Source organism: Alligator mississippiensis, chromosome 14, assembly GCF_030867095.1.
Source record: "Alligator mississippiensis isolate rAllMis1 chromosome 14, rAllMis1, whole genome shotgun sequence".
NCBI classification, from domain to species: domain Eukaryota; kingdom Metazoa; phylum Chordata; order Crocodylia; family Alligatoridae; genus Alligator; species Alligator mississippiensis.
Window position 1 is genome coordinate 2037688 of NC_081837.1, and position 12425 is coordinate 2050112.

General features: G+C 54.9%; 1 protein-coding gene across 5 annotated transcripts in view; it reads left to right on the forward strand.

Moving 5' to 3' along the window:
• Positions 1–12425, forward strand: part of SPECC1 (sperm antigen with calponin homology and coiled-coil domains 1) — a 113867-nt gene that overhangs the window by 94831 nt on the left and 6611 nt on the right. For 4 of the 5 annotated variants that reach the window (XM_019491895.2, XM_019491892.2, XM_019491893.2 and 1 more), the window contains 2 exons: positions 5393–5509; positions 8544–8603. The exons of the other annotated variant lie outside the window; for it this stretch is intronic. In XM_019491895.2, coding sequence (XP_019347440.1) covers positions 5393–5509; positions 8544–8603 — 177 coding nt within the window. The remainder of the gene's footprint in view (positions 1–5392; positions 5510–8543; positions 8604–12425) is intronic. 5 annotated transcript variants of the gene reach the window in all.

Below are 12425 nucleotides of genomic sequence, written 5' to 3' on the forward strand. Positions count from 1 at the left end.
AGAGTTTGTTTTTCAGCTGAAAAAAATTCACGCTGCTTTCCCTCGGTGCCCACTAAGCTGGCGTGCATCGGGAGGTGGGGTCTGGGTCACGACGAAAAAGGACCCAAATGTGAGAGACCACCGGGTTGGGTTGGCGGTGTGCTCGCTCCTTCCATCCGCTTGGCATCTGGGTTGGGCTGCAAGTGCCTCCTGCAGCGAGCCTCAATAACTTGGGAGGAACGTGTGTAGGGTGCAAATCCCCCCTGTCTTCTACTCGGCTTCAGATAAGCGCGGCCAACGATGTCCCGCAAGTGAAACCGATTTTGTTTCTGCAAGAACTTGTTTGGAGCGGGACCGCTACCCCACGAGCTGCTTTGGGCTGTGGCATGACCCCGGGGGGCACGCTTGCCCCAAACCGGGTCAGGCTGCTCCGCGTTTCAATCCGCGTGAAACGCTTCTCCCCGGCCCTCGCGCTCGTGCCGTGGCTCGAGGCGGAGGAGCGGCAGGAGGTTGGGATCATTTCGCTGCCAAAGGACTCGACAGAAGCAAGTGGTTCCAAGGTGCCCTTCCCCTGCACCCCGCGCTCGTGTCTGACAGCGGCGGAGGGAAGAATGAAGAGGAGCTCGCCGCTTGCAAACGTCACCCAACACGGGGTTTAATGGGGAACCGAGCGCGAAACCAGAGAGCAGGTTGTGCCGTGTGTGAAATAAGAGTTTGTTCAGAGAAAAACAGCAGCTTGCGGTGCTCAGGGGCTGGAAGAGAGCAACCGGGTGGGCATGTGTGCATGCGGCCCCTCTTTTAGTGGGACCTGGAGTTGAAAGGACTTATGCTGGGCTTGGCCTTGAGACGGCAATGCAGGCTGGCCTTTATTTCCCCTCACCCATTTCTCCCAGGTGGCTGATGAAGCCCCAACACTTTCTAGCAGCTGCCCTCGGGTAGTTGTTGTCGGCACAGCCCAGCCCTGCCTTCAAATCTGCTGGCTCTTCCCAGGACGTGGATGCAAGGGTTTAGGCTGCATGCCTCTGCTGGAGGGGTTGGTTGGAGACACAAGGGGAATTTTGAGGTGCCTTTTGGGGTTTCTGTCCTCTACGTGTTGCCATCTGGGGAAGGGTTAAGCATAACTGAATCTACTAACCCGAGTAACGTGGATCAGTGGGGCACAGGGTGGTGAATTATTGCAGGCTGGAGATGCTTCATCTCTTGCACGCATCTCCTAAGGTAGACCAGCGCGCAGCCCATCTGAAGAATCCCGCAGAATTGGAAAAGATGATTAAAAAGAGGATTCTCCTCTCCGTCCCGTCGCTTGGCTTGAGCACTAAAGCACTGCGCGGGGTGGCGCGGTGGGGACCTCGCCACTTCAGACTCCCTAACGTCCCGAGGTCGTTGGTGTCCGTCCAGCCCTCAGCAGCGCAAGGCTGAGGCTGCTGTTTGCAGTTCAGCTTGTCTGTCCTGCTCTCGTGGTCTCCCTGATCCTGAACATCTCTCGGCAGCAGGGCCAGGGGCAAGGAGGGACCATCCCAGATCCTTCTGCCGTGCAGGCCGTGCGCTGTGCTTTGCGGGGACATGTTTGCTCCCCGCCGAGCAGCTTTTCCCTCCCCACCCACCGCACAGCTGTTTCTAATGTCTGAGACATCAAAGCAATTGGACGAGTCCGATCGCTGCGTGTTTCTCTCCTGGGGGCTTCTTTTCATTTCCATTCCAGGAGGCAAAGTCTTATCATTCCTCTCCACTTGTTCACAACGCATTGTCCAGCGCCGCGAGCCCCACATCCCCCTTCGTTCTCGCTGCGTGGAGGCTTGGAGGGGAAGGCTGAGGTCTGTGTGCGTGGGGCTTCCTGCTTCTCCAGGCTCCTAAATATATGGAGGGCAGACCTCCATCCCCCCCCCGCTGCATTTTAGCTGGTATTTCTCCTAGCAACATCTAAAGCAGGTTCAGGAATTGGGAATATTTCAACCCGTTGGATTTCAAAGTGACAGCAGTTCCCTCTCGGGCTGGCTTTGGCTCAGATTTTATTCGGCTATACCATCCCCCATTAACGGAGCTAGTCTCCACTGAGTTCTGCCATCCTCGGAAGATAACCGCACTTCACATGACAGGCCCAGACTTGATCCTCACAGCATCGTCATAAAAATGAAGAGGTGGAAAATACCTGCCATTGCATCTAGTGTGCCCCTCAGCCCGTTATTTCCTGCAGCGTGCTTACTACTGCGTGGCCCAGACTGATTTTAAGTTTCTCGAGACATGAGGCTACACCGTTTCCCTAAGAGACTGTAATCGTACCGTTGGCTGGGGCTGAGCGGTTGTTGGTAGAAGAGCATCCAAGCAGGTTGCCCCGCTGCCCAGGCTGACTGCTAGCAAGTGGGGAAAAAGCAAATGCTGAGAAATGTCAGACTTTGCTCATTTTCACTCCTGCGGCCGTTAGGAGACGAAGGCGCAATCTCCGTTCTCGACCCCAGCCACGTCTGTAAAATGCAGACGAGAACCGGATAACTGCTAGCGCAGGTAAGCAGACAGGCTTCGAGGACTGAAGCAGTGAGTCTTTCCTCGGGCAACTGTAAATTGATTAATACTGGAACTTGTTTCTCTGAAAGCTGCAGGGAAGTAGGGTAATCCAATCTTGTCCGACCCCTTAATGCAATTAAATTGCTCTTCGTTAAGGCTTGGAGTCTGAGGACAGAACATGATCACGGATAATGGTCTCCTGCTGGTGCTTTGAGGCTCAGGCTACGCCGAGACATTTACTTTCAGAGCGGGAGACGCTGGTCTTGTGACCGCTCAGCCCTCAGCGCTAGTCCTAGCATCTCACTCGAGGATTGCTTGCGCGACAGGTGCCCTGCATGCTGAGTAGATTAGACAGCAGCTCTGCATTTGCTTCAGCCAACCAGGAGCAGTCTTCTTCAGAAGAATATTAAGTGAGGTGTTTTTTTTTAATTGCAAGATACTGCATTTTTCAGCCAAAATCTTATTTTATTAAATGTTTGTATGGATCATGGAGTCCTGGTCAGCTGACCCCAGCAGTCTTTCCTGGAGCTGGACCCGACGATCTCTGAGGTCTCTTCCAGCCTAACTTCCACGGATCTGTGAATCCAGCAGTTGAGCTGGACGGACCGATTGCAGGGGTACTACAGTGAAGAGTACGCAGTAAAACCCTCCTGTCCGTGTCAGTGGGTCACACTGGGGGTCCGCTGCTCTTGGGATCCTTGTCTCTCTGTAGTTGTGAGCAGTACGTGCAATACAGCTACTAAAGGAAGTGGCATACAGGTTTTGTGTTGAGGCTCTGCGGACCGTCGCGGGCAGAGTCTAGCGCAGTGATCCTCAGCCAGGGTGCCTTGAGATGCTAACAAGGGTGCCATGGAGTACCACTCAGCGGCAGCACTGTGACGTGGGCAAGCATGATTCAGAAAGAAAACACAGCGCTTTCCGACGGGAATCCCCGGTGCTGAAGCCATGCCAACCTGTTGTGCGCTTTCTGAGTTCTTTGCAGCTGAAACGCTATTATTTTTTCCTGTAGTCAAAAAATGAGTGAAAACACGACGAAGGGTGTTTGTGCCAGAAGGCTTGCTAAGAAGAGTTTTTCCAACTATTTGAGTTGGTCTAGTAAAATATATCAGATTTACCCAAAGAACCTTGTCTGCTTATGGCCCTAGACCAGCACGGCTAGGACCTACACCCCTTAAACAGCGAAGAGCTGGCATTTTCCCAGCGGTGCCTTGGGATACTGCTGGTCTAGATAAGGGAAGAGACGGGTGATGGGGGTAGTCATTGCCAATGTGCTGCAAGCAGCTCAGCTTACACATATTGGCATCCAGAGCTGAGGCTTCCTGTTCCCCCGCATCACTGCAGCTGCAAGAAGCTGAGCTCTTTTGTTTGGTCTGTAATCAGCATTTTTGGACCACAAAACGTAGGTGAGAGAGTGCCAGGCAGACTGCCGTAGCTGTAGCAAGGCACCAAGAGCCTGAGAAGGGTCACGCGGTTGCAATAGGGGAGCTAGCCCACAAGCATGTCGTCGACTCCAGATTTTCTAGAGAGGAGAGGCCGCGTAGAGGCCCTTTGCTCCCTGGCCCTGCCCCACACCAGCACACTCTGTCTCAAGAAAGCTCCCACATGGTTGTCTTGGGGCTTGAGCTCGTGCCAGCATGTCACTTAAAGCCCTCAGATTACACCACCCAGGAGGAAAAGCAGCTGCTCTGCTAATTGCACCCTTCAGGGCACAGGAGCGGGGAGGAGAACGGACCTCCAGGACTAAAGCTGTATCTACATGAGACCACTTGTCTCGTAACATGTCCCCACTTTGCCACTATCCCTGCGGTTCTGCTAGCATTAGCCAGCCCGGGAACGCTGCTGCGAGCGGCCACCGACTTCTCCATCGTGGCGCCTTCAACCCCAGCTCGGAGGTCGAGTTGCAGGCGCGTCTTCCACTGCCGCGTGACGGGAGCGGTGGGGTAACGGGTAGCCCAGCTTCTGCAGCGGGGTGTGTGTGCAAGGGCCGTTGCTGTTAGCAGAGGCACCCGTGCATTTATGTTACGCTGCTGCCGGTTAATAGGCGAGAGAGCGGCAGGAAACCGGCTGTCCTGCTGCCTGACCTTTGCCGGGCCACACGACAGCCTGTGCCTGAGGCGCCGTATGCTGTAGCTGTTGCAAAGCAGAACGCGATGCTCCGATGGAAGGTGCTGGGTCCGTGCAGGCTGTGAGGATCCAGGCACGCGTTCACGTAAATGAGCTACATCTGTGAGGATCCTGGGACGCTGCTAGCGCAGGCTTGGACGCCGCGTTCGCACGTTCCCGTTGGGTGACCGAGCGCATCGCTTCTGTGGGGCTTGGAGAGCAGTTGCTGCTGCAATTCGGCAGGGCAGTGGCCCCTTTGCTGTTGCACTTTGCTACGTGTTAACAGTCAGTTTGCATGTTCTCACTACAGCGGGGCTCTGGTACATGATGCGGTCAGCCGTATCAGTGATACCAGCTCCTCCCCTCTGCACATTGGCAGCTCCAGCGAGGCAGCCCTGTTGCAAGGCAAGAGGAAATGAAAGACCAAAAAGTGTTTTTCAGGGTGCCTGACTGCGAGTGGAGAATTTACGTCTCGGTTGCTGGAACAAAGTTACCACGGTCACCGTATATTATACGCAGGGCGCATAAAATTCTTCCTCCTGGCAGCGCCCCTGCCATGCTACTTTTGCCGAGGGCATGTCTCGCTGTCTGGGAGGCGCTGCCCTGACTTGGGTGGCATGTGGAGCCAGGTTAGCTTGTCACACACTGCCTAGACTTTTGAAACCCACCACCTGGACCCCTCCTCTCTTCTGGGCTAGTCTGGCAATGCCCCGGCTCTCCCCTCCCTGCCTGCCCAAAGCCTAGATCAGCATGTGCTCTGTGCCCGTCATTAGCGCCATTCAGCACTGGGTCTCGTTTCCCCCCGCAGAACATCGACATCACCAACTTCAGCAGCAGCTGGAGTGACGGGCTGGCCTTCTGCGCCCTCCTGCACACCTATCTGCCAGCGCACATCCCGTACCAGGAGCTCAATGGCCAGGACAAGGTAAGCTGTACTCTCCCTGGCAGCGGGGGGTGCCTTCCATTGTGCTGGCGCCCCCCAGCTCAGGTGTAAAAAGCCCGGCGTTGCTGCAGGTGTAACCGAGAGGGATGGGCAACAAAACCGATAAAAGCAAAAGTAACTGAAGATGCACAAAGCAGGTCAATGGGGGAGAAAGAAAGAGGAGGCCTGGAGCAGGGACAGAGCGGGTGGATGGTGGCCAAGAGATTGGGAGTCGCGAGGTTAGGGTCCAGCCTAGCAGGAGCTGAGCCCGTTCGGTGCTAAGTGCACATAGGAAGAGCAGTTCTAGCAAACGCGTGCACGTGCCTCCTGCTAGCCCAAAAATGCACGTGTGGAGGTGGTTTCCTTCCGGCTACTGATAATAACCCAGATGTCTCTGTGCCAGCCGTTGAGGGCCAAGCGTTTTTGCAACCCAAGTGTCATGTTTTGGGCCTCCTGACTTTCCAAAGCGTTTCAGTCTCAGTGTAAAAGGGAGTGTTTATTGTCAAGCTGGGATTTCGAGCATTCCTGCCCCGTTACTGGCCTGCTGCTCGGGGCCAGCTCCCCTCCCTGTGATGCATGCTACGGCACTGACTCACTGCGGAGGAGAGATCCATCGCTGGGACTATTTGCAAAACAGCTTTCAAAAGCTAAGCCGCTTGGACGCATTGCTGTCACCCGGCGCGCTTTCTTACCATTTGTCTCTGACCCTTCAGATGTAAATGTGCTACTGATAGGCCGCGAGTAAAGGGAGCCCGGGTTTTCCTTGATGAGCAAATGGAGGGAAGAACATCACTTGTCCTGTGTGCGGGGGAGTTCTGAAACGCTAGATAACTCCTATCAAAAGCAAGCTTGCTCTCCACGTGACGACAAAGCCCCCCAGTGTCAGGATTTAGGGTCGAAGCTTATCAGAACCAGCTGATAACCAGCTTTTTGTTTTCCAAAGACCTTCCCCGCCCTTTGGACCGCGGGTTAAGAAAACTCTTGCTGGGAGAATATTTCAGGAGGGGGAAGCACATTGCAGTGGTTAGGTTTGCAGACGAGCTCGGTGCTGGAGGGGGGAGGCGGGGTAGCAGGATGACTGCACCGTACTCTTTCACTAGGGAAGGAGCAAGGGGCTGAGGCTCAAGTGTGTAAAGCAAATCGAACCCTTTTCTGTCTGTGTACCCTGTCCATCGCCCCTGTGAAGCAGGCTGCTCTTGAAGTTCAGTGGTTAAATACAGATTCGAGCTTGGTCAGAAAAAGCATGTATACCCATAGCATGATGCTGTTCCACGAACCGCTGAGAGCAGGCCTGTCACCTGCGACAAGCAGGGAAAGGAGCAGCACGAGCCGAGAGCTAGCGTTGTGGTTCCCACTGTAAAAGGAGCGAATAGCGCGTTGACCAGGGTGAGAGGCCAGCTGGGCATTGCCTGTGTGAAACCCCCAGTACAGTCCGCTCGAGCGTGACAGTTAGCAGCGTTTTGCCTGGCTAGTGAGATCCGCAGACCGCAGGCTGCGGCTGGAGAGCTACAAACATTACACGGGGAGGGGGGCAAGTTAACGCGACGGCAGCAGCAGCAACTTGTGAAAGTGGGAGGATCTTGTGGGTCTGCTGAGATGGAAAAACGACAGCTGAGAAAGCTGCAGGTGTTTCAAACCGGAGAACCTTACTCATTTTGGCCATTGCTGGAGGACATGCCCCAACCCACGGAAAGTCCTTTGGCTGAGTTAAGTGGCGGGGCCAGAAATGTAATTCTTCCCCACCGCGCACGTGTTCTGCTTTATTAAAAAAAGCCCAGAAAACAAAAACCCCCAGCATGACAAGCCAACCGCAGGAAGTGGTTCTTGCTTTGACTTATCAGAAGCAGCTCAAAGCGCGTACGGTTTCCAGACCAGCTCTGAACTTTCCACCAAGCAAAAAACAGAGAAATGAAAGCAAAGCATTTGACCTTGGGACATAATGGATTGCATGCTGCAGGGATGGTTTTGTGAATGAAATCACTCATCGGCTGACTCGCCTTTAGTAAATCTCGTTGGATAGGAGACACGCAACATGTTTGGGGTTGCTATAAAACAGTACCCGTACCTGAGAGCCCAGGTAAATCCAGGCACGTAGAAATCCATGCCATGATAATTAGCCTTAGAGGACTGCAGCTCCCCTGCACCTGAGATGTTTTGATGTGGAATAGGGCTCTGCTCAGGATCTGGGACCGCACCTGAGGTTGCCACAATTCAGGAGCGTCCTGAACTCAGCTGGGCCTCATTTCTAAGAACATGGGTGTCTTCCTGCCCCACCTTTCCCAGAGGGATAAAATAATCATGTCTGTGAAGAGAGCTCTCTCCCGCTGTCTCCAAGCCTGTGCTCAGCAGCACCTTTGATAAAGCGCCCTGGTGCTTTGCGAGCATTTCTCCCTGGAGGCAAGCAGCAAGGTGACAGCTCCGCCGTTCGAAGGGTACCTCTACAGCCCTCGGTCCTGGTGGGGTCCCGCTCTATAGATGCTACTAGGATAGCTTGGAAAAGCACTTGCGTCAGGCACTGCTCCCGTTGTCTGTCGCCTGGCTCTTTGTCTCTCTAATAACTCCTCGCCTGAAGTCACCTGAAATCTCCTCCCTGGGGCATTGCAATGAATGCCACAAGAGCTCGCTGAGGATGGTCAACTCGGGCAGAGCAGACCAGCTCCTCAGAGGCCAACGGCTCCCGTGCTTGCGGACGTTTCTAATAATAACGAACGGGCAGGAAGAAGCGCCCCGAGATGAGCTGTAGGCCATTCTCCTGCCTTCACAGCTCTGCAAGGAAACGTGGCTGGAAAGGTAAAGGTGCTGCCCGGGCTTCTGGCTGTGGGGGACTTGAGTCCGACGGTAGGTGCCTGGAGTTGTAGAGCTTCGCTGCTGTGGCGTTCATATTGGCACTCGACTCTTGATTCAGGCTGTCGTGTCTGGTGGAAGATCTCAGCCTAGCACGGCAGATGCACTTGGTCCTTAGGCCCCATTCATCAAGCCAGCTTCAGGGCAGGCTTTGGTCGTCCTCCTGACAGTCTCTCTCGCTTTCTTTTCACAGAAGAGAAATCTGCTGCTGGCTTTTCAAGCTGCTGAAAGCGTGGGCATCAAACCCAGTCTGGTGAGTACCCAGGTTCTGGGCAGGGAAGAGATGCTGATCCTCCGATACAGCGCAGCCCGTTGACCTCCACTGAAAGTGTGCACATATGATTAAGGGGAAACTTTAGCCGTGAGGCCAGGCTGCCAGCCCAGATTTCGGGGCAGTTCCCAGCTGGCGCGGCTGCCCAGCTGCAGATTGAAACCCCCAGGCATTGAGAGCTTCTTGCTGTAGTATAGACGGTCCCTGCTGTGACCTCCGCTGCGTGAGGGGCGCTGCCGGTCAGCCCACGTTCCAGCCTGCTGCGGTGCTGATTTAACAACCTGAAGGAAAATGCTAATGTTTAAGCTCGTGGTCTGAGATGCCGTGGGTAAAGCCTCGGGTGCGATGGCAGGTCAGGAACGAGGAGAATGACATGCAGAGAATAACCCTTTAGGGGGCCGTGATAAGGAGCTAGCAACGTTCCTATGTGCCCAAGGGAGCGGGAGCGCAGGAAGGGCAATGGAGGAGGGGAGAGCGTTCTCCGCAGATGGATGAGTCCCTCGCAGGGCAGTGGATGCGCTCCATTTAGTGCAGCGAGGCCAGTGTGTAGTCTTGGCAGGCGGGAGGTCAGGATACGTCTCTAATTGAAGTAGCTCTGGAACAGAATCAGGGCTTCTGCGCTGGCCAGCCACGTCTGCCTCGCCGCTGCCAGCTCCGGTGAGGCTGCGACTCCACCTTCGCAACACTGGGAAACTTTGAAAAATGTCCCTAGTACAGTCCGTGGTAAAGGGGGCTTTTGCTTAGCAGACCTCTGCCGTGAGGGAGCGGGTGTACAAGGCATATAAATGGTCTTAATAAGGGTGGCAGTTCTCCTTCAGGTCTTCCCTAGGGAGGGGAAACCTCCCGAGTGGTATCCGACCCTTCACGCGCTGTCAGCCGCTGTCTTGCGTCTGCGACGCTGAACACAGTCCCGCACCCGTGGTGCTGCCGCCTTTAGCAGGGCTACGCACAAAACCAGGGTCTTCGGAAGCGTTTGAAGAAGTGAGCTCTTCATTTGTCTAAAGTACATCCCAGCTGCCCCGTGCTCCTCTGGGCATTGCAGGTTGGCACTTGCATATGTCAGTGAGTGAGAGGGCGTTCGACTGGTTCGCCTCTTCAGACTGCACTGCCTTTCTTTGCCATGTGCCACTCCCCTGCGTTGACTAAAAGGTGCTGGAGGTGCCAAGCGGCTGTTTCCCCTGGCTGAAAGAGAGAGCATTGCCTTTAGACACGTGCCGCACAGAGCCAGCTTTCCCCATCCCTGCTCCCCTCTAGAGGCAATGTTTCAGAGGGGAGGAAAGTGTTAAAAAGCCCAAAGGAAACACATGCAAGCTGAGCTTCCTGAGATGAGCCCTCGAGTAGTTTTTACTTAGCCTGGTAAGCGGTTAAGTGTATTAGCTAGAAGCCTGGTACGGAGAAAGGTGTAAATGCACGTTGGAGCAGGACAGGAACGCACCCCAAAGCAGCTCAGGGAGTTGAGGGACGCACGTGAGCAAGCAGCACATCCAGGTGGGAACCTGCACTTGCTGCTTCTGTCTTTCTCCGAGCTCCTCAAGGTTGCTCATAGGTTTTATCCTTTTAGAGAAAGTCCATGGCCTCGGGAACCTGTCTCTGTGTTCGTTGAGAAAGCGTGATGAACCAGCTTGCCCTGTGCAGCAAGAGGGCACGCTGCGCAACAGCAAGATTCCCTCGTTTCACAACTGGGTTTTGCTCCGATGAGGAACAACCCCACAGCAGCCTCAGTTCTCTAGGGCAGGGAAAGCCTGGGGGTCTGGGACTCCAGAGCAGTGTGCCTGGCTGCAGCCCTCGAGCCACCCGCCAGGGTTATTCACCCCCGGCTGTCTGCGTGATGGAGTACAGCAGGGCTGCAGATCCTGGAAGCCCTTGGCTGACCACGATGGTCGACTGACCTGGCAGGCTCAGGCCCCTGCATGGGCCGACCTGATTGCCTGTCATCGTTTCATAGTTTCATAGTTGGTCAGGTCAGAAAGGACCTGTGCAGATCGTCAAGTCCGACCCCCTGCCATGGCAGGAAAGAGTACTGGGGTCAAACGACCCCGGCAAGGTGTTCATCCAACCTCCTCTTAAAGACCCCCAGGGTAGGAGCCAGCACCACTTCCCTTGGAAGTTGGTTCCACATCCTAGCCACCCTGACTGTGAAGTGGCGCCTCCTGATATCTAGCCTGAATCTGCTCTCCGTCAACTTATGGCCGTTGTTCCTTGTTACCCCCGGTAGTGCTCGGGGGAGCAGGGACTCCCCCACTGCCTGCTGGTCCCCCCTTGACTAGTTTGTAAATGGCCACCAGGTCCCCTCTCAGCCTTCTCTTGTGGAGGCTGAACAGGTTCAGGTCCTGTAGCCTCTCCTTGTAGGGCCTGCCCTGCTGCCCCTGATCATGCGGGTCACCCTCCTCTGGACCCTCTCCATGCTGTCCACATCCCTCCTGACGTGCGGTGCCCAGACCTGGACGCAGTACTCCAACTGCAGCCTGACCAGTGTGGCATAGAGGGGGAGGATCACCTCCTTGGACCTGCTGGAGATGCATCTGTGGATGCATGACAAGGTGCGGTTGGCCTTCCTGACCGCGTCCCCACATTGGTGGCCCATGTTCATTGTGGCATCAATAATGACTCCATGATCCTTCTCCGTCTCTGCACTGATGAGAAGGGAGTTCCCCAGCCTGTAGGTCTGCTGCTGATTCTTCCTCCCAGGTGCAGCACCTTGCACTTGTCAGTGTTGAATCCATCCTGTTCTCATCTGCCCACCCCTGTAAGCTGTCCAGGTCCGATTGCAGCCTGTGCCTCCCTTCTAGCATGCCCACTTCTCCCCACATCTCAGTGGTGGGGCCTGGGCCTCGCACACTGCAAGGGGTAGGGTGCAGGGCTGCTTGGCGGCTCACCTTGAAGCCACAGACTGGGGAAGCTTGGGGGTTCGCTGGCTTGGGTTTGGAAGCTGCTGGTGCTCCTGAAGAGCTTCAGAGCAGCCTGGCCTCAGCGGCACGTCTGGGATTTCCTTGAATCAGCAAATTAAGCGAAAAGAACCGGTTTTGTCAGAATTTTTCTGCCCCCCTCTCTCAGTTAAGCTAAGCTGGTCTTTGCTCCCAGGAATGTCTGCCAGCACACAAACAGCTATCCAACAGATCCCCTGTTATTCCTGGCTATAGTAGCCTAAGCTCAGTGTTGCGAGTAAGGCCAGACTCATCGCAGACTCCGTTCTCGCGTGTTCTCACACAAAGCTTTGGCATCAGCCCTGGCCGGCTAAGAAGGCTGGAGATCAGAAAGCGACTTTCTCCAAAAATTCACAGGACCCTGAGACCTGAGGGTGGAGACGCTAAGATGGCATTGACTCTCCTTAGTCTTTATGTAGTGCTTTGTATTTTCAAAGCACTATACAAAACAGTGCCTCATATTGTATTGCAAGGATCTAACGATGTGGAGCCCAAATACTGCTCTGTTGCACGGGGCAGTCCTCTTGATATCGCCGGGCCTGCGCTAGCATAGCTGAGCTGAGCAGATTACGTCTCACCCTGCCCACACTAGGGCTTGCAAGTGTAGCTGGACCAGCAACCCCTTTGGGTGCAGACCCTGTTTCCACTGTGAAGAGGTATTTAGCCAGTGCAGTTTATCCCACTTTCCAGATCAAATTAAACGCTCCTGGCAAAAGCACTGGTGATGCCAGTTAGGGAGAGGGGTTAGCTAGTCTCTAGCATAGCAGTGCCAACAAAACATGGTGTAGACCAGACCCGGGTCACATGCCTCCATCACAGCGTGGCTCAGAGAGCAGTGGAGCCTTTTGTCCTTGGGTCACGAGCACAGGTTTGGCACAGG